The sequence below is a fragment of the Kogia breviceps genome, chromosome 8 (genome assembly GCF_026419965.1).
Source record: "Kogia breviceps isolate mKogBre1 chromosome 8, mKogBre1 haplotype 1, whole genome shotgun sequence".
Taxonomy (NCBI): Eukaryota; Metazoa; Chordata; class Mammalia; order Artiodactyla; family Physeteridae; genus Kogia; species Kogia breviceps.
The window spans coordinates 97,549,805-97,569,895 of record NC_081317.1 but is presented as its reverse complement, the minus strand read 5'-3'; the positions used below and the strand labels follow the sequence as shown (position 1 = coordinate 97,569,895).

At 51.2% G+C, this 20,091-nt stretch overlaps 1 protein-coding gene across 1 annotated transcript; it reads left to right on the top strand.

Annotated features, from left to right (window-relative positions):
* The first annotated feature begins 1,463 nt into the window (after positions 1–1,463).
* Positions 1,464–9,002, top strand: LOC131760854 (NUT family member 2G-like). The gene is made up of 7 exons (XM_059070941.1): positions 1,464–1,479; positions 3,417–4,131; positions 5,095–5,223; positions 6,242–6,414; positions 6,867–7,165; positions 7,570–7,686; positions 8,208–9,002. The coding sequence occupies exons 1-7, from the start codon at positions 1,464–1,466 to the stop codon at positions 9,000–9,002; spliced, it is 2,244 nt and encodes a 747-aa protein (XP_058926924.1).
* The last annotated feature ends 11,089 nt before the right edge of the window (positions 9,003–20,091 follow it).

Sequence of the window (20,091 nt, the reverse complement as noted above, 5' to 3'; positions counted from 1 at the left end):
AGCGATATTCCCAAATTATTTATTTTTTTCAGTCCCCAACAGGAGTTTCTTTAGATATAAAGTTCACCATGATGTTGCTTGAAATATTCTCACCTTCTCTTCTCATCTTCTTTTGAGTCCATTTTTCCTGACAAGGGGCAAGGAAATTCTTAAGCACCAACAGGAGTATTTTTCACACTGTGGAACAGTCCTTCTAAACCTCTGTTTCCTTCCCCAACACCCCACAATCAGTAGGAGTTCTACTGCTGCTACAGCAGTCAGTGAATCTCGTCTGCCAAGAGATTTGGTTGCCATCGTCTGAGGTTTTCAGCCTTCATCTCCCTTGACAAGTTTCCTAACAGTCCTCTCTTCTCACAACACAAAACACGAATACTCTTTCATATCATTTTGATAGTGGTAAACTGACTGACATGGATTCTCAATATGAAAATAATAATCAAACGAGTTTTTTAAAAGGAATGCTGCCATGATTCCCATGCAGATGGGACCATATGCAATGATGAGCCTAGATTCTGAAGAGCAAGCATATGTAGTGCAGACAGGAAATTAACAAACTTGTAAGCAGGACTTGAAGGCTAGGATTTAGATGGAAGTGGGTTTGTATGAATGGGGATTGGACACTGGTGGATAAACTCTTGGCATTGTGTCAAGGTGCACATCCATCTCATGGGTAGTGGAATTTTAACACCTAGAAAAACCAGGGCTCTAGGATGTTTAGTCCCTTTAACATAAGGAAAGAGAAGAAGATTTTCTGCCTTCTTGTTCCTTATTTCTGTCCTTACCCCTACTAAGCCAAGACGTTCAGTGCTTTATGGTGGCTCTTCCAAATCCATTTCATCCAAAGAGCCTGCAGATTTTGTGTATGTTTACAATTGTGTTTTGTGTTGGAGCCAAGAGGCACACTTGAGTGTCTTCACTCCAAGTTTCTAAGGCTTCCTTGGTGGCGCAGTGGTTGAGAGTCCGCCTGCCGATGTAGGGGACACGGGTTCATTCCCCGGTTGGAGAAGATCCCACATGCCGCAGAGCGGCATGGCTGCTGAGCTTGCGTGTCCGGAGCCTGTGCTCTGCAACGGGAGTGGCCACAGCAGTGAGAGGACCGCGTACCGCAAAACAAAAAAAAAAAAAAAAAGAAAGAAAGAAAAAAATAACACTTTATAAGCTGTCTAAAGAGGCACACGCCAATTGTGTTGCCACTGCGTGAGGTGGAAGGAACTTCCGGTTCTTGCTTACCTGCCAGAGCCCTCATGGAATGTCCCCCCACCCCACCGCAGCCAGATGCACGTGCCCTCTGCCCCTCCCCCACTGCAGAATGTTTCAGCCTCATTCTGCTGTTTAGATTCAAACTCGTCCCTCCTTTACTTGGATCCTGAGCATCTGCTGAAACAGGTCACTCTCGGGGTCCTGGTCTTGACTTTTCTCATTGAGGCTACCAGGCAGCACTAGTCCGTGCCCAAGCCTTCAGGATGGCTTCAGAAGGAGGTAAGCCTATAGGCTGGGGGTGTGTTCTCAGAGAGCCTGCCATCCCTCACGTCCTTCGGGTTCACACGTGACACTTCACTGTGGGCACATAGTTGCACTGAAGTAGAGGGAGACGAGAGCACTGGACGCACAAGGACATTTCACCTGGGGAGACTGGGGAGCCTGAAGATACCGGAGACTGCACTGGGGAGGAGGGGTCATTGGAGGTGGATCAGGAGGAATTGCCCTGGCTATGGAGAAAGGATGGCAGCAGACAGGTTGATTCTTTCTAGAAGGGAGACAAGCCACTTTGAAACGTGTGTGTAAAGATGTGTGTGCTGTCCTGGTGGTGACACAGGGAGGGTCATGAGGAAAGCCTAGACCTGTATTGTGTTCCTGAGGCACCTGAAGCTTGCCTCACCATATCTTTCTAAGGGATTTGAACAGGAGCCTACTGTATCGAAGGGGGCCGTGGGGAGAGATGTCTTGGTGAGAAAACTATTCAATGGGGCTGTGTGTGGCCACACCTGCAGTGAAGTGTGGAGAGAGCTAGGCAGGAGGTTACTCTAACTGCCACAGCCCACACCTCGTCCACTCCTCCCAGCCCAGAGCTCACTTCTCAGTTGAGGTAACTGTTGCCTAGGATGCAACAGGGGATGGGCTATCATGTAACTTCAGCCAAGAGAGGGCTCAGGTTCCTGAGTTGCTCTGAATTGTTCTTCCTTTTGTGGAATCGCAGTACTTTCAGACCTACTTCATCTTGTCCAGTATCTCATGGTGGGCCCTCAGGCTGCCTTGAGAGGAAGAGTTTGTTCATATTTCAAGTCACTCCCTCATGGACAGGGAACAGATGTGGAGTGGGGTTGTCTGGGTGGAATATCTATGAAAGCTGTTTCCTCTCTTAAAGGGGGAAGGAATGTAGCCCAGGGACAGGAAGACGATCTTCTGTGTTATTATTAAACGTCCTATGACACCTGTTCTGGTTAATTAGGTGCACCGTGGTGTGTACCTTGTTCTCCTGAACAGGGATGTGTTGCAGAGGAGTTGATCACCATGGCAACTGGCTTAGGCCTGATTCTCAGATTGTCTCTCCGTTATTGCGAGTTGGAAGGGGAAGGAGCACAGGAGGTCTGTACTCCCATGACCAATGTAACATGACAATTCCTGGCCCTTGTTTAATCCTCTGCAGCCATCACTGGCTGTGAAGTGACAGAATCTAAGGGATACGCACCTACTTCTCAGACCCCCCCCCACCTCCTAGGAACAGAACTCCTGAGTGATGACAGTGACTCTGGGCACTGGGGAGGGCGTGGCAGGACCTGGCCCATGTTACGTATCTGCTGTGGGTTGTTCTGAGATGCAGGTGCATTCTGGCCCAGTGTTATGGGTTTGTATCAGGATTCCATTAGAGAGATATTTTCCGGTATTTTGTTGTGTTTTGTGAGGCTAGGAAAGAAAGGGGAGATTTATACTGAGCATCAGGAAAAGAAGACTGAGGAGGAGGTGGGGACCTAATATTTTACACAGTGCCTGTCCACAAAGGGCCTTTGGGTGCCTAGAAGTTACCTAGGAGAAGGTCCCTACCTGCTAGTATGCCAGCTGAGGGGCATTTCTCACACAGCAGATGTCCACACAGTTCCAGGTCTGGGGAGACAGCCTGTGAGGCTTAGGTGCCGGGGGTGCCTTAGGGAGGCTCTCCAGGTGAATGCTTGCTGAGGCAATTTCTTCTCGGCAGACAGGGGTCAGGGACCTTGGTGGATGGGCGCAGAGTCACCAGTGGAATAATTCTCAACTGGAGTTCAGGGCATGAAAATCACTTGAAGACATTTGCACGCTGCACAGTTTCCCTTGTCCAAGTGTCTCTCACCTGTGGAGATGTACACACTGATGTCGCAGAAAGCTTCAGTCGCACTTGCCCATTCTCCTCCTCCATTCACTCCTTTCCTTTGCCTCAACAGCATTTCCAGCGCTGGGAACAGATGTGACCATGAACCCCGGTGCCTCCTCGTCTACTTTCATGGCAGTGCTCTTTCCTCCACCCATTCCTGGCGCCCAGCACCACTCACCCAGGGAGCAGCACCTGCCACCTCCCATCACCCCAGCATTCCCTCCTGGCAGCAGCCTGCTGCTGCCAGCTTTCCCCAGGACGCCTTTGGTGGCTAATGGTGGCCGTGGCCCCAGTGCCCCTGCGGCTGGCAACCTCACTGTCCAAGTCAGGTCACAAGGGAGGCCAGTGGAGGCCCCCCAGACTCAGACCTTTATCGTTACTCAGGACCCCCTCAATTGGAGCGCTCCAGGGGCCCTCAGTGGGAGTGCTGCATGTCCTGCACCCGTATTCTTACCAACCCCTGTGATGGAGACCGTTGTGACTGCTCCAGCTGTTGGAGTTACTCAGGCTGGCAAGGGAGGCTGGACCGCAGGCGTTCCTCCTCAAGCTCCACCACCAGCTGCCCAGCTGGACCCTATCATTCGTCCAGTGAACTCTGTACCATGGCCACATGGCACTTCCTGGGAGGGCAGCCTGGCCACCAACCAGTCCTACACCTCGCAGGCTGGCTCCTCAAACCCCCAGAGCGTGTACAGTAACTTCCGACGTTGGCAGCGCCTCAAGCCCCTGGCCAGGAAACACCTTCCGCAGAGTCCTGATGCAGAAGCTCTTTCCTGCTTTCTCATGTGAGTGAACACTCGGGGGTCCTGAGCTTATCGGAGCTTTGAAATAAAGAGGAACTGGGAATGGACTCGCAGGTTAGGTTTCTAGGGATACTGGAAGCAAGGTCTGAGGGCGATGACCACGCTATGAGAAGGCATATTGTCGGTCATATGGCTGAGCCTGCCAGTCCATGACATCATGACTGAAATGTGCCTTATCTCAACGGAGCCCACCACCCTGTGAGTCTAGCCAACTTGCTCTTCCACGATTCTCATGGTAATATGGACTGCAGACTTGCAGTCAGACAGGGTCGTGCTGTAAGGTGAGGAGCCAAGGAGTGGATGCCGCACTATCCTGTGGTGCCGGCTTCTTTCATACAGGACTTGAGTGAACATGGCCGGCAGAGGTCACTTCGGAGGAGGGGGAGGAGCGCGGGCACAGGAGAGCGCTTTGCATGAAGCGCCTCGACTTCGTTGTTGTGGAGAATTCCAGGAGGAACAGGGTGATGGTAGAGCTCTCCAAAGGGCATGGGCTCGCTCCCACTGGAGTTGTGAGCCTGGCAGGCATTCCCATCCTAAACCTCCGGTCCCTCGTAAAAAGGGGACAATCACATGTCACTCAGAGGACTGTGCAGAAGACTCCTTGGGCTAATCGATGAAGTGTTAGCAGATTGCCTGGCACATGCCACGCCTCGTTGATGACAGTGATGTTTATTATGAAAAGGCAGCCTTGAAGAGGAAAAGAGCTCCCCAAGGAACAGTGTCCCAGCTCTAGCCTGGGAGTGGATGGTCATCCTCGAGTGAGTGTGAGGCGGTGTCAGCGGTAGCCGGGAAGGCTTGTCTTTGCCCTTCCAGACACCTGCCTCTCACCCTCCTGTTGCTCAGTCATGCTGTGTTGAGTGGTGTTTGGTCCACATTGGCAGGTCGGGTCAGGCAGGTGGGGGCTGGGCCGGGCCGGGCACAGAGACTGACCCTGAGGGTTTACAGCTCAGGGCTTCGATCCCTGGCCCGCCTGAAGCCCACCATGACGCTGGAGGAGGGACTGTGGAGGGCCGAGCAGGAATGGCAGCACAAAAGCCACTTGGACCTGATGATCTACTACGAGATGGCAGCAAAGTGAGTCAGCGTCCTGGGCCCAGGGGCTGCGTGGAGGGTGAGGCGAGTGGGTGAGGGCAGGGTCTGGCCGTGGGGGTGCTCATCAGAGAGGACAAAGGAGAAGGGCTGTCACCCAGAACAGGGTCCCCGCAGCCCAGAGGCCCTACTGTCCTCGTGAAACCCCTCCCTCACCTTGAGAGTTTGGGTCTTCTGTCCTTCCTCCACCAGGAGCTCTGCCCTCCCCTGATTGTGACCTACCCTTGCCTTGACGTGAAGGTCTCAGGACGGGGCAGGGTGAAGCTGTGAGTCCAGTAGGGGTCCAACTCCGGCCACCTGCCAGCCTGCTGCTTCCTTAGTGGTGGACGGCTGGTGGCCACTGACATAGATTTGGGACCCCCTCTCCTCATGAAAAGTGGCCTGAGTGGGTACCGTGGCATCCCTGAAGAGGCTGAGGAAGCCAGCATGATGTCAGCCCAAGGGTCTCTGGCCCTTCCAGTGTTTGCTCCATGGTAGTCCCCTGGTTTAAGAAACAAAACCAAACAAACGAGCGCCTCTCAGAGGAAAGGAAGGCATCTGCTCTAAGCTCAGCATCCACATGGTCCAGCCTCTCCTAGGCCCTGTCTCCAGGTCTATATTCCAGGACGCTCAGTCCCAGCCCAGGGTCCTGGATTTGGGCAAGGACCCCTGTGGGGAACACATGCCTGTTCCAGCCTCTGGCTGTCAGCCCTTCATGTGGTTCTGGATGGGGATGGGGGGCATGGGAAAGTGCCCCCTGGATCAGCCATGTGTCTCATTGACCTTGTTCAATTCAGCGACCTGGGTCTATGCTGTTGAATGCCCTCCAGTGCTGGTGAGGCAGGAAGGGTCCCAGATCTTGTTATCGCTTCCAGGAGCAGCTCTCTGCTGTGGACAGCACCTCACAGGGCCTTGACAGCCCCAAGGCACATCCTCTCCCAATCCCTCATTCCTGGCTGCCTTTGTTGGGCTTCAGAACCCAGGCCTTTTTCTCAGGGTGGCCTGTGCCTCTGTCACCCCCCAGGTTCATGGAATTTGAGGCTGAGGAGGAGATGCACATGCATAAGTTGCAGTCGATGCAGTGCGCGCAGGACCTGCCTCCTCCAGCCCCACCGAAGCTGGATCCTCGGGGGCCCCCAGCCCCGAAAGTGGGCCTTCAGCCGGGCACCCAGGTTCCCAGTGGAGTTGAAGGCACAGGTAACAGGGGCCTAGGGTTGGCCACTGTGCCCATGTGGATTCTTTTACTTCAAGACAGGAGCATTGGTCTTTCAAACCAAACAGACACCGAGGCGGGGGGTGGGGGCGTGGGGTCTCAGCTGCCCTTTGTCACTATGGGGTATTGACTTGGTCAGATTTGTAACTCCTCTCACACCTCCCTGTCAAAGGACCCCACAGAAAGTCTGCCTAAGAAGTGGGCTTGATGGGGAGACCCCTAGAAAATTGGAGGTTCCCCACTTCCTTTCTTGTGACTCTCGTAGATGCCCCCCTTACCTCCCCTCTCCAACTGTGCATGAGGCTTCAGGTGGTCCTGCCCTGCCCACTCCCACATCAATGTCCACCAAACAATGCCCTCACCAACGTGCGCTCGGTGGTCAGGAGGTGGACCGGGAGTCCCTCACCTTCCTTCCCTTCATCCTGCTCTGCCTCAGCCTGTGCTTCCAGGATGTCCAGCCCTAGGGCCCAGCCCTCCCACCCAAAGCCACACAGATCCCAGGGGCTCCCGGAGCCCAAAGCACCCGAGGAGGAGATTCCCCCTGACGCTGTGAGGGCATATGTGGACGGCATGGAGGCGCTGGTGGGGCCCATCTACTCAGCCACAGGCGAGTTAGATGCAGAATGGGGAGAGGACAGAAATAAGCTGAAGCAGGAAGAGGACGGCACCTACTCGGACCCGGGCCTCTTGAGCTACATTGACAAGCTGTGTTCCCAGGAGGACTTTGTCACCGAGGTAGGCTGGGCCTGGAGCCTGGCGTCGAGAAGATGCCAGTGCATGGAACTCTCAGCACCCAAGATCTGGGTTCTGCTCAGGCCGATGGGACTTAAGCTCAGCTCCTTGTTCCTGAGCCAGGTGTTAGGGGAGGTGTATGCAGGTGTATGTGTGTATATGTCTGTGTCTGTCTGTGTGTATGCCTTTGTGTGTCTGTGTATATGCCTCTGTATATGTGCTCTTTTGTGTGTGACTGTGTATGTGCATGTTTGTGTGTGTGTGTGTGTGTGTGTGCGTGCGCTGACTATTCCCGCCTTGTGGAGGAGAGAGAGGTGGGTTTCTGCTTTTCACTTTCCCTCCTGGCCTTCTTCTCTCACAGGCCACTCTTGGCCAAGGATGCTCACAGTGTCTTCTTTCTCTCCGAGGTGGAGGCAGTCATTCACCCTCGATTCCTGGCAGAATTGCTTTCCCCAGACCCACAGCTGGATCTCTCGGCCCTAGTTGAGGAGCTGAAGCAGGAGGAAGGGCTCACCCCCGAAGAAGTGAGTCAGGGGAGGGAGAGGGACACTCAGGGAGCCAGGGGACCCCACGGGAGCGGGGACCCCAGGTGATCCAGGGGACAGGGGAACCCAGATGACCCAGTGGAGCCAGAGGAGTGAGGGATACCTGGTAGAGCAAGGGAGACAAAGGACACCCAGGAAGACCAGGGCATGGAGGGACCCCAGTGACCAGGGGAGAGGTAGGGCCCCAGAACAGGAGGCCCACATGGCTCTGTCCATCCCTCCCCTGCCTGAGAGGCCTGGCATGGGGAAGGGCCCATTCTGGGGTGGGTGCAGTACAGGGTGATAGGAAGGAGAGGATGGGGAGCTGGGAGGGGAGGGAAGGACACAAAGCTGGGAATAAGGTGCAGGAGGATGGCAGGAATGCCACAGTGTCTGTATTTGGATTCGAGTCCTGGGGTCACCCATCCCCTCCTCCCCCCCAGGGTCATTGTCCCACCGCCCAATGCTCCTCCTCTCACACGTGTGTGTGGAGCCATCACTGTCCTCTTCCCTCCTACCAGCTGGTGCAGAAACGACTCCAGGCCTTGAAAGTGGACGAGGGTGTGCGGGCAGCCCCGTGTCACTGTGTACCCGTAATGGGCTCAAGTCCTTCTGAGTTCGATGGCGACCAAGGTGCCCAGAGGCACGACCAAGACCCCCATCTAGGAGTCAGTGATGAAGCCTGCCCACCAGAGATGGATTGTGAGGCTCCTCATAGGCTCATGGGAACAGGCACTGGCCTGAGGAGGCCCAAAGACTTTGTTCCCTCTCGAGGATGTCAGGAGGTCTCTCCATTCTGGTCCGCACGGTGCTTCCCTGTCCAGGGTCAAAGGCGCACTGGCCCTCTACTGCAACCCAGGGGTGCGTCTGTTCTCAGGGAAGCCTATCCTGTTTGGCGGGTCCGAGGGCCTAACTTCGAGTCCAGTGAGGACGAGGTGGATCTCCCCACCCTGGCCTTCCTCTTAGGCTCTCAGCAGAGCCAGCTGCCTTGCGGGCTGTCCCCGAGTCCTGCCCCTGCCTCCACCCTGGCCTCCCGTGGAGGTTGGGGCGCCCAGAGTGGTCCCCAGGCCCACCCCCCTCAGAGAAGAGGCCTCAGCCCAGCTCCACCAGCCGCTCCGAAGTCGAGGAAGCAGGCTGTGTGTGGACGCGCAGCCGCTGCTGAGAAGCTGCCCATCCCTGGGGCCGGCCTCGGGGTCTCTGGGAAGCCAGCCTTGGATCTGGGGCTGCCTCGCCCCTCACAGTGGAGAAAGAGAAAACGTGACCCGTTTGTCACACAGAAGCATAGGAAGAGGAAGAAGAAGCCCTGCAGCCAGTAGGGAGCCGATGGCCCGGCCCCCCAGGCTGAGGCCCCCAGGGCGGCCCCCAGGGGAGCCTAGGGGCTCCTCCTCATTCCAGTGCTGCTCCTGGATGATGTGGGGGGAAGGGACAGAGGGAAGAACCACCAGGGCAGGGAGCGGGAGTGGGATTGTGGGGGGTTAGGGAGGTGGGGGAGGTGGGTGTGGGCAGGTGTGGGTGGGAGCAGGACCTTTGGAGTGATGTATGTACATTATGAATACAGATAGTTTTGGTGGAAATGCTCTCAGGCCACTGTCATCTTGTTCGTGTTGAGCTGCTCCACAGAGAGCGATCCTGAGAGGAAGGAAGGATGGGGGAGGTCACAGGAGCTATGGATCTACAGGTGGCCAAACCTTTCCTCCACATAGACAAGGAGTCCTCGGGCTGCCCCTGGGAACGCACAGCTCTCACTTTCCCCAGGGACCCCCTCATCATCCCCTTCTCTCAAGCCTGCTTGGCTAGGGGCCTTGTGGGGCATCTGTACCATCTTCTGCCTCCCTGAACTGTCTGGGGAGGCAGAGCTGCTTTTGTGCCTTTCAGCCCTCTGGACACTAACCTGTTTCTAGGATGGAGCCTGGAGACAGCCCTTGTCATTATGGAGCTTCTCTCTGCTTCTCTGAAGTGGCCAGGCAACGGCGCTGGGATGTCCTCCCGCTCATCCAGGGTTTCCTGTGTGGGTGGCCTGACCAGAGAGGAAACGTCTTGGCCATGTGGACAGGACTGTCTGCCTCGTCGTAGCGGGAGCATCCTCTAGTCCCACTGGGATTATTGCAATGTGGAGAGTGCTGGAGGCAGCTACCTCTTAATCCCAATGAGGAAGCAACAAGGGGAATGGGTGCGGGGAAGTTCATGGGGCCCCCGTGTAACGTGTGTATAAGGGAAATGACAGTTGGGCCCCTTTGTGGAACTCGTGGGATTTCTGTGCAGCAGCATCTCGTTCAACTGCGGGAGGAGGACCCATGTGGCTGTGGCTGTGGCTGTGGGGACTGGCCTTAGGGGCCTATGGGTGTGCAAAGACACCCCAGAACTACTGTCCCTTCCCTTTCCACCCGTGGCTGGACATGTGTGTGTATTGGTATCAACACTGATTTGTATTCCATATAAAACAGTCCCTCCTAACAAACTGTGACCGAGTTTCACAAGAACAGCTTGCTCACAGGGGCAGCAGGGGTGGGGGAGAGGTGTCTGTGGCCCCAGCTCGGGGTGGGAGCTGGAATCCATGCTGAGGAGTGTGGAGGCCTCAGTCACCATCCTGTGGGTGCTGGCACAGACTTCGAATCATCAGAGCAGGGGAAATGACCCGCTCATAAGGGTGAGATGAGCAAACAATGAGGGGCAGGGAGCAGACCCCTGCTGTCTCCCTGAACTGCCCCACTCGCCGCCTGCTTAGCCCCCGTCATGGCCTGCGCTGGCCCACCTCTGAAACCCCTTCCTCCTAACACGCTCAGATTCTCTGATGCTTTGTGAACCCGCCCTGGGCCTCACCCACCTTCCCTGCTGGCCAAAGCCTCTTCTCCTGCTTCTGAACTCTGATTCCTTTTCCAGGACCCAGGCGGGGGCTGGGACAGCAGAGACTCCTTAATTCTCCCTCCTCCTCCCTGAGATCTTGACAATCACCTTTGTATGTTTCTATGATTTTAACTACTGTAGATACTTCATGTGAGTGGCTATATGTCCTTTTAGGAGTGGCTTATTTCACTTAGCATAATGTCTTAGAGGTTTATCCATGATGTAGCATGAGACATGGCTTTATTTTATTTCAAGGAAGGAAATATTTCATTGTATTTATAGACCCCATTATCCATTCATCTGTTAATGGACATTTGGGTTTCTTTACATCTTGGGTAATTTGGATAATGTTACAATGAATGTGGGTGTGCAAATATTTGTTTGAGATCCTGCTTTGAATTCTTTTGGTTAGAAACCCAGAAGTGGCACTGCTGGATCCCATGGTAGTTATATTTTTTTATTTTTTATTTTTTAATTAAAAAATTATTTTTATTCTTGCGGTGCACGGGCCTTTCACTGCTGTGGCCTCTCCCGTTATGGAGCACAAGCTGCGGATGCGCAGGCTCACCGGCCATGGGTCACGGGCCTAGCAGCTCCGCGGCATGTGGGATCTTCCCAGACCGGGGCATGAACCCGTGTCCCCTGCATCGGCAGGCGGAGTCTCAACCACTGTGCCACAAGGAAGGCCCCTATTTTTAATTCATTGAGGAATCTTCATAAATTTACCCCATTACCATGGGTTATGAAGGCTGGGGTGAGTGCATTGCGAGGCCCCCTGGGATCACATTGGCTGCAGAAGGACTCTGTGTCAGGCACATTGGCAGGAAGGAGGATGAGAGCATTGCTTGAAGGCTTATTGCCAAGCCACTAAGTATTGAGTCAGCTAAGCAGAAAGGAGACACCAGGCTCCAACTGCTGGAGGTGTTTGGACACCTTGGGCCAGGTTAGCCTGGGCCCCTACACAGAATAGGGCAGTATCACGTGGGTTTGGGGGCCACATGGGCAGTGCGTTGGGCCCCTTCAGACTGTGGGGAGCGGGAGCATGGGGATGGGTGAGGAGGGTGCTGGAAATCGACTATAGGAGCAGAGGTCTGAGTGTTGCCAGCCTGCACCTCAGCTCAGAGCCTGGCATTGGGCCTCCTCTCTCCATTTCCCACTCACTCTGCTAGACCCGTCACATTCAAAAGCCCTCTATGCTGCAGGCTGGAAACCCCTTCCTCATGGCCTGGGACAGGTACTTCAGTCCAAGTCATTCTCCTGCCCTCTGGAAACTTCCCTCTACCTCCGTGGGGCGCTGGTTCTTCCTCCTCCAAATCCCACGAGTGACGGTTCTTTACTTTGGGAAAGATCCTTACTCCCCTGTATGTAGACACCTGGGAAAATGTCTTACTTCCTATTAAAGGCTGAATTGTATCCCCCAAAATTCATATGTTGAAGTCCTAACCCCAGTACCTCAGAAGGTGACAATTGTTTTTTTGGTTGCACCATGCGGCATGTGGGATCTTAATTCCCCAACCAGGGATGGAACCCATGCCCAATGCAATAGAAACGTGGAGTCTTAAAGCCTGGATCTCCAGAGAAGTCCCCAGAATGTGACTTTATTTGGAGTAGAGCTTTTAAAGAGATAAGTGAGTTAACATGAAGTCGTTAGGGTAAGCACTAATCCAATATGACTGGTGCCCTTATAGGAAGAGAAAATTTGGACACAGAAACACACAGAGGGAAAACAATGTGAGGACACAGGGAGAAGATGTCCATCTATCAGCCAAGGCGAGAGGCCTTAGACTTCTGGGCTCCAGAACTGTGAGATGATAAATTGCTGTTGTTTCAGCCACATTGCCTGTGGTAATTTTTATGGCAGCTGGAGCTGACTGATATCCTTCCTCTGAAGGCCTGTGCACCGCCATGGCAGGAGTGGTGTCTGCAAGTGAAGACACCTTTCTCTCTGCCCGGCTGGACTTCTTTAGTGTCCTCATCTCTGCCTTCCTCCTAGGATAGTCTCCCTGCCCAGTCCTGTTTCCTTGTCCACGGAGTCAGACAACAGACCTCAAGGGAAAGGGTGAGTGCTGAGGATCACAGGGGGCAATAGGGCCCCAAGACAGGAGCAAGATGACTCTTTCATTAGTTTTTATTTGTTTTTTTCATGCTTGGTTTGTGGGCTGGCAGCAGTTTCACAGGAAAGTGAAGAAGGCAGCAGTGAAAGGTGATGGGGTTCGGGGAGGGGAGGGGCAGAAAGTTCCAGCGAGGATACTGGGCCCTGAGGTAGATGCAAGTGCAGAGGGGCTTGGGGATCACTGCAGGGCTGTCCATGCAGCCCCAAGCATGAACAACAGCAGGGGCCAGCTCTGTGGAGGCACAAAGGCTGTGCCAGGCCCAGGGGAGCACGCAGCCTGCAGAGTCTGGTATGGAAACAGGGTCTGAGGAGGAGCGGACATGCGCTCAGGGAGAGGTGTGAGTCTCTGGATCTCGTCGAGCCAGTCGGTGAAGTAGGTGATGCTGGGGAAGATGTGGGGTAGATGGGATGACGGCAGTCAAATCCCCAGCTGGACAGCCCCATCGGAACCCAGGCACTGGCGAAGTCACAGACGAGGGACCCCCCGGAATCACCCTAGGAAAGAGATGGGAGTTCATGTGGGTGACTGAGCCAGCTCTGAGAAGACCAGGAAGCCAAGTGGGGCTTTTGAGTCTCTGCCATCCAGGCTCCCTCAGGTGCACCTCTGTGAAAGTCTGAATACCGGTGTTCCACTAAAGAGCAGCCCTATTAAGCCATGCAGGCAGGGACTGGAATCATGCTTTAGGAAGTTCCTGATTGACCCTCACGAAAATCATGGATCTAAACCTATCAACATTTGGACACCTGTGCTCAGGGAGGTCCTAGTGGTGCAGGACAGGGCACTATCCAAGGCCGAGAAGGCACAGCTGCACCATTGGGCCCAAGAGAGCTGCTCTGTGAGTAAAGCCTGGCCAGCTAAAGTTGCGTCAGTCCCTGGCTCTTGAAAAACCCTGCACTGCAGCAGCACGTGCCCACGTGGGTCCTCCTCCATTTTCAATCATTTAGTTGGGCTTTTAATGTTTCTCTCAGCTTCTTGGTTGAACATCTTCAGAAAATGCCCATACCCAGGCCTGGTGGAGGCAGCCTGTTTTGCTCAGGGAGAAGATGGGTGGTCCCCAGAAAGCTGCTGGAGTCCTAAAATGCTGTCAGGGCAGGACCATCTGGTTGGAAATGCCCTCACTCATCAGCCAAAGCGAAGGTCCCATCCTCGGGGGTGGGGGTGGAGGAGCAGGGGCCACAGCCATGCTTGGTGCTCCCCCACTCGCCTGTCCAACACGCACATCAAGCATCCAGGACAGACTCCGCCCTTGGGCACAGCGGTGAAATGACAAGGCTCCTCTTTCGTGGTGCTTTTGTAAATAAGCCAATTAGCCTGCGGTTGTCAGCTGTGACCTGTGGAAACAAGCCATAGAAGGGACAAGACAGGAAGGGAAGGGCACTTCATAGGGTGGTGGCACAAAGCTTTCCTGTGCTGAGACTCCAGACAGGAAACAACCTAACTTTCTGATTCAGGAGAAGAGGGAGCAGTAAGTGCACACGAGGAGAGGAGGGTTGAGCCAGGTGGGGGGGAGGAAGGCAGTGATGTGTGGGGAGCAAGGGGGATAGGTGGGTCATGAGGTCACAGGGCCTTATGGTGGGGGGGTAGATTTACCCCCATGGGGAACTGTCTGGGTTATGTCTAGCACCTGGATGACTCTGGTGCTATGTGGAGAATGAACCAGTTGGGACCTAGCTACAGGAGAAGATGTGAGAGATTATTGATGGGGAGGGACCAGTGGGGTAAGAAACAGTCAGATGTGGGGCAGTATGTTGAAGGAGGCAACAGGAGCCGTCAAATCTGAGCCTTTCTCACCAACCAGGGAGGGACTGCAGACGGGAAGCAACAGGCTGAGCATGGAGTCCTGGGGTCTCCGGCATTTAGAGGTGGGAGGGGAAGGGACCAGGTGCAGAGCAGAGTAGCTGCCTAGTCCCAGTTCCCAGGAAATGGGAGTGAGACTTTCTGAAGTGCTGAGTGAGAGGAGGACTCAGGTCCACAGGTGGCTCTGGCAAGACAGGCTCTTGGGGATGTTGGTCATGTGGCTCTGGTGGCACATTGGCAACACTCCTGGGTGGAGTGGGTTAGATTCAGTGCTGCTGTGAGTCTTTTGGGGAAGGAAGGCCGAGAAACTGGGCAGTTGCAGGAGGGAGAGTGCTGTTGCACGTTTACACAGGAGCCAGGAAAGGGGGAGACAGAAGACATGGAGCAGGAGAGCCTTTGGACACCCGGAGCTGCAGGACGGACTCGCTGGGATGGGCCATGAGGCTCAGGAGAGATGGAAGATGCTGGGGTGGGGCTGGCAAGATGAATGGGCTCTAGTGTGATTGATTGCTTTGGCATTCTCAGTGAAATAAGAAGATCTCCAGCTGAGAGGGAGGGGTGGGGGAAGTGGCGGCTTGAAGGAGAGACAAGGGTACATGGTGTAGCTGGCCAAAAATAACCCTCAAAGATGCCCATCCTCATCACTGGAACCTTTGGCTATGTTACCTTATGTGGCAAATGGGACTCTGCAGCTGTGATGGAGTTGACTATCCTGAAATAGGAAGACTATCCTGGTTATCTGGGTGGACACAATGTAACCACAAAGATTCTCATGAGGAAAGAGGGAGGCAGGAGGTCAGAGTCAGAGGAGATGTGATGACAGAAGCAGAGGTAGGACCGACGTGCTCTAGGGACAGAGGAAGGGGCCATGAGCCAAGAAATGCTGGCGGCCTCTGAAAAGCTAGCAAAAGCAAGAAAACATTCTCCCCTAGAGTCTCCAGAAGGTACCAGACAGGTCAACACCTTGACTTTAGACTATTGACCTCCAGAAATGTAAGAGAATAAAGTTCTGTTGTTTTAGCCACCCACTTTCAGGTGAATTGTCACCACAGACCCAAGAAAGTCATACACAGGCTCTTCTTGGAGATTGGGAATGTGCTATCATCACCTCAGTTCTTCCCCTCTGTGCTCCCTAGCTGGGGTGCCTTAAGCCCTCCCCACAGTGTACCCACCCCAAGCCATTCAATGCCAGGGGAAGGCCTGGTCCCTGTCCACTCCAGGCCTCAGGGATTCATGCAGATCAGCCATGTGGTTGTCTACATTATGATGGATTCTGGGCCAGTCCAAGGGAGATGGGAAGTGCTCCAATAGCCTCCTGGCTCTTGGGAGTTGGCAGAAGGCAGAGGAAGGCCCAACACTAACTGTCAATTGATACAGCCACTAAGGAAAACAGTATTGAAGTTCCTCAAAAAATTAAAAATACAACTGCCTTATGACTCAGCAATCCCACTTCTGGGTATACAGCTAAAGGAAATGAAATCGGTATCGTGAAGAGACATAGGCACTTCCATGTTTACTTTTCACAGGAGCCAAGATATTGGATCAACATACGAGTCTGTAGATTCATGAATGGATAAAAGAGTGTGGTATAGAAACAGGCATATCTCATTTTCTTGTGCTTTGCAGATACTATGTTGTCTATAGATTGAAGGTTTCTGGCAATCCTGCACTGAGTAAGTACATTGGTGCCATTTTCCCAATTAGCATTACTTGAAAATTAAGGTATGTACATTGGTTTTTAAGATATAATGCTATCACACATTAACACACTATAATATAGTATACACATGACTTTTATATGAACTGGTAACCCCAAAATTCATGTGGCTCGTTTTGTGGCAATATTTGCTCTATTTTGGTGGTCTGGAACCAAACCTGCAATAGCTCCAAGGTACGCCTGTATACAATGGAATATTATTCAGCCTTTCAAATGAAGGAAATACTGCTATTTGTGACAACATGGATGAACCTGAAAGAGATGATGCTGAGTGAAATAAGCCAGATACAGAAAGACAGCTACAAACACTTCATGATACTACTTTTATGTGCAATCTAAAATAGTCATAAAAAAATAAAATAAAATAGTCATAGATGTGGGGTGCAGAACATTGGTTGATAGGAGATGAGGAGATGGGAAAATGGGCAGGTATTGATCACGAGGTACAAAGTTTCAGTTATGCAAGTTGAATAATTTCTGGAAATCTAGTGTACAACAATGTGTATATACTTAACAATGCTGTACTGTGTATTTGTAATTTGCTAAGAGGGAACATCTGAAGTGTTCTCACCATAAAGAAAGAAGAAAGAAAATGGTAATTATATGAGGTAATGGATATGTTACTTGGCTTGATTGTGGCCATTATTTCAAAAATGTATATGTATATCAAAACATCAAGGTGTATATCTTAAATATATATTTTTATTTCTCTATTATACCTCATAAAAGATGGGAAGAAGAAAGAAATGACGTAATGATCCATACCACAATAGGGGTGAACCTTGAATATTATGCTATGTGATAGAAGCCAGACAAAAATGGTCCCATACTGTATAATTTACATGTATATGAAATATCTAAATAGATATATCTATAGAGACAGAAAGTCGATTGGTGATTGCCCAGGGGTTAGGGAGAAGCAGGCATGGGGAGGGCTTCCCTTTAAAGCAATAAAAAATATTTTTGATCCACACAGAAGTAAGGGTTGCACAACATAGTGAATGTACTCAATGCTATTGAATTGTGCCAGTCAAAAAGGTTAATTTTATCTCAGTAAAAAATAAAACTTCTCCCCAAGTTACTTTTAGTTAATTGACTGTGTCCAGACAAGTTTTAATATGAATCATATCGTTAAGAACAAATAGCCTCAATTCACACCAAATACACATTCAGTTGAGCAAGGCATCTGTTTTCTAATGGTGTTTTTAATGTCCTAACTTTAGCATACTACCCCATCCTATCGTTGTGGTACAGCAAATGGCATGCGCCAGAGGTGGAAACCTAAATCAGACCTTAGAACTCTAACTGAATTTTTGAGACAATGCAACTGGGGAGTTTATGTGTTTTTGCTTCAACATGTTTGTACCTACAATTTTTCATCTTGTTCTACCTGACTTTTAAAAATCTTGGATTCATTTATCTTCAAATATGTAAAGGGTTTAAAAAAGCAAGTAAGTATCTAGGTATTGTTAGAAAAGAGATAATTTAATGAGGAGCTTTCCTTACGAGTCATATTTTATACTGTTAGAAGAATGAGGCTATCAACTGAATTCTGTCCCCCCGAAATTCATATATTCAAGCTCTAACAAAGTGATGGTATTTGGAGATGAGGTCTTTGGCAGGTAACTAGATTAAATGATGTCATGAGGATTAGGGTCTATTAGTGCCCCTATAAGAAGAAACCAGAGAGTTTCTTCTGTCTCTCTCCACCATATGAGGACACAGTGAAAGGACAGTTGTCTGCAAGCCAGGAAGAGAGCCTTCACCAGGCAGTGAATTGGCCAGCACCTTGATCTTAGGCTTCCAAGACTCTAGAATTGTGAGCTGTTAAAGTCACCAAGTCTCTACTATTATGTTATGGCAGCCTGAGCTATAGGAGTACTAAATGAAAGAGATATGGAGGAACTGTAAACGAATACTGCTAAATGAAAGATGCCAAACTGAAATGGATACATACTGTAGGATTTCAGCTATATGACATCCTGGAAGAGGTAGGGCCCTTAAACTCTTCTGGATGATACTGTAATGGTGAATGATTGTCATACATTCGTGAAAATCCATAGGATATACAACAGAGTAAACTGGAATGTAAACTATAGATATTAGTTAATAATAATGTATGAATTTTGGCTCATCAATTGTAAAAAAATGTCCCACACTAATGCAAGACGTTAATAATAGGGGAAACTTTGGTTTGGGCAATAGATGTGAGGGGGTGTATGGGAACTCTACACTCTGCTCAAATTCTCTTTCAACTTAAAACTACTCTAATATACTCTACCAATTTATTTAAACAACCTAAATCTAAATTGCCTCATCATATTGTCAGGTTATTAACCATCTTACAGTTTTTCTATTTGACCTACTTCTTTAATGTTCATTTCTATCTTCTTTTATCCTTGTAAAAAACATATCAAATGTTTTGCATTATTTCACCTCCCAGCCTAGTATCTTTTTACTTATATGTCTTTCACAGACTTTCATTGGAAACTACATTACATATCCTTGACTTATTACACTCTATGCCAATTACTATTCTCAATACCTCCCTCGTAATTCTTGAACCCTGGCTATGACCCATCGTCACCTCTGGACAGACAGTTTCTGCTCTATTTTCTGTCTTCTGTCATTCTGGGCCACTTCTATCTACCATCATTACCCAACGAACTGACTTTGCAGATTCTATATGCCAGTGTGTAAGACTTGCAGTGTTTTAAGAAGTATCCCAACTTCATGATGATGATTTGGGGTCATTCCCAAAGCACTCGGGATCACACATATTATTTTAAGGGAGTTGTACAGGACAACGCACATTGGTATTTGTCTCCTATTAACGGTGTAGGCAATTGTGGGTTGATTGGCAGCTATTTTGATTAAGAAAGCAGGATATGAACACTGCTTCTTTGCTGGGGTACTTGGCACTGCTCTTTTTCGTGCTGAGGCATATGTTGCCCCTTTACAGCCTGGCATCTAGGCGTACTGATCAGACTAATTTTTGGCTTTATTGGATACTTTCACAGTCTGATTGAAATTCTGGTACATACAGGGTACTTGGTCACGGTTGCTCACCTCTGAACCTCAGGTTCATCACCAGCAAAGTGTAACTAATAGCATATCTACTTTGTTGGGTTTTTATGGATTTGGCAAGCATCATAGTGCCTGGCACATGCTACAGACTCAGGTGGTGCAGTAATTACTCAAATTTGCATTTTCAGTGGATCCTTCCCACCTGGACAGGGTGACTCACAGCCTTCGGGGGTGGGGGGGAAGAGCAAAACAAACAGCAAGGGCAGCGTGGGCCAAGGGAAGGAGGTGAGAACTGACATGCAGGGGGGCCTCATGCTGGGATCACCAGAAGGCCCATAGTGAGCCAGGATGTGGGGCGAGACTGGCTGGTCAGTAAGACCAGGCCAAGAAGGGCCGTGTGAGGGGGCTTAGCTTTTACTTGTGGTAGAGGCCATCCAAAGGAGAAAGTGAAAGATGGGTAGGTATAGACTTCTCCCTTAGGAATTGTCCTCAGGGTCTCTTTATGTCCTGGCAGGGGCCATGCAATGAGTTAGCCCCTCCAGCACATTCTAGAGAGGACTGCCATGTCTGACCTTCTGGAGATACAGCCGTGAACTCCTGCTCACCTCACTGAGGAGAGGGCTCATGGGGGAATCAGCCTCACTCTGCATCTGTCCACCAGTCCTGCACCCTGGACTCCAGGACCACTCACTTGCAAGAGGCACAACCAGCTGCCAGAAGAAGTGACATTTCCTGACTCCTCTGGCTAAGAATGAGCAGAGTCTCGCTGACCATTCCAGGGCAGTAGCTGCCACAGAAGATCAGGATGCGTACAAGTCATAGAAGTTCAGAAGGAACAAAGGTCAGTCCACGTGGGAGTTCACATGGGTGTCTCTCAGTCACCAACATACCCTCGACTTTCCCTTC

Bases quoted from the DNA above. Each gene is read 5' to 3' on its own strand.
- LOC131760854 (XM_059070941.1), top strand. The intron at 5,224-6,241 runs GTGAGTCAGCGT...GTCACCCCCCAG, and splicing joins TACTACGAGATGGCAGCAAA to GTTCATGGAATTTGAGGCTG. The intron at 7,687-8,207 runs GTGAGTCAGGGG...CCCTCCTACCAG, and splicing joins AAGGGCTCACCCCCGAAGAA to CTGGTGCAGAAACGACTCCA.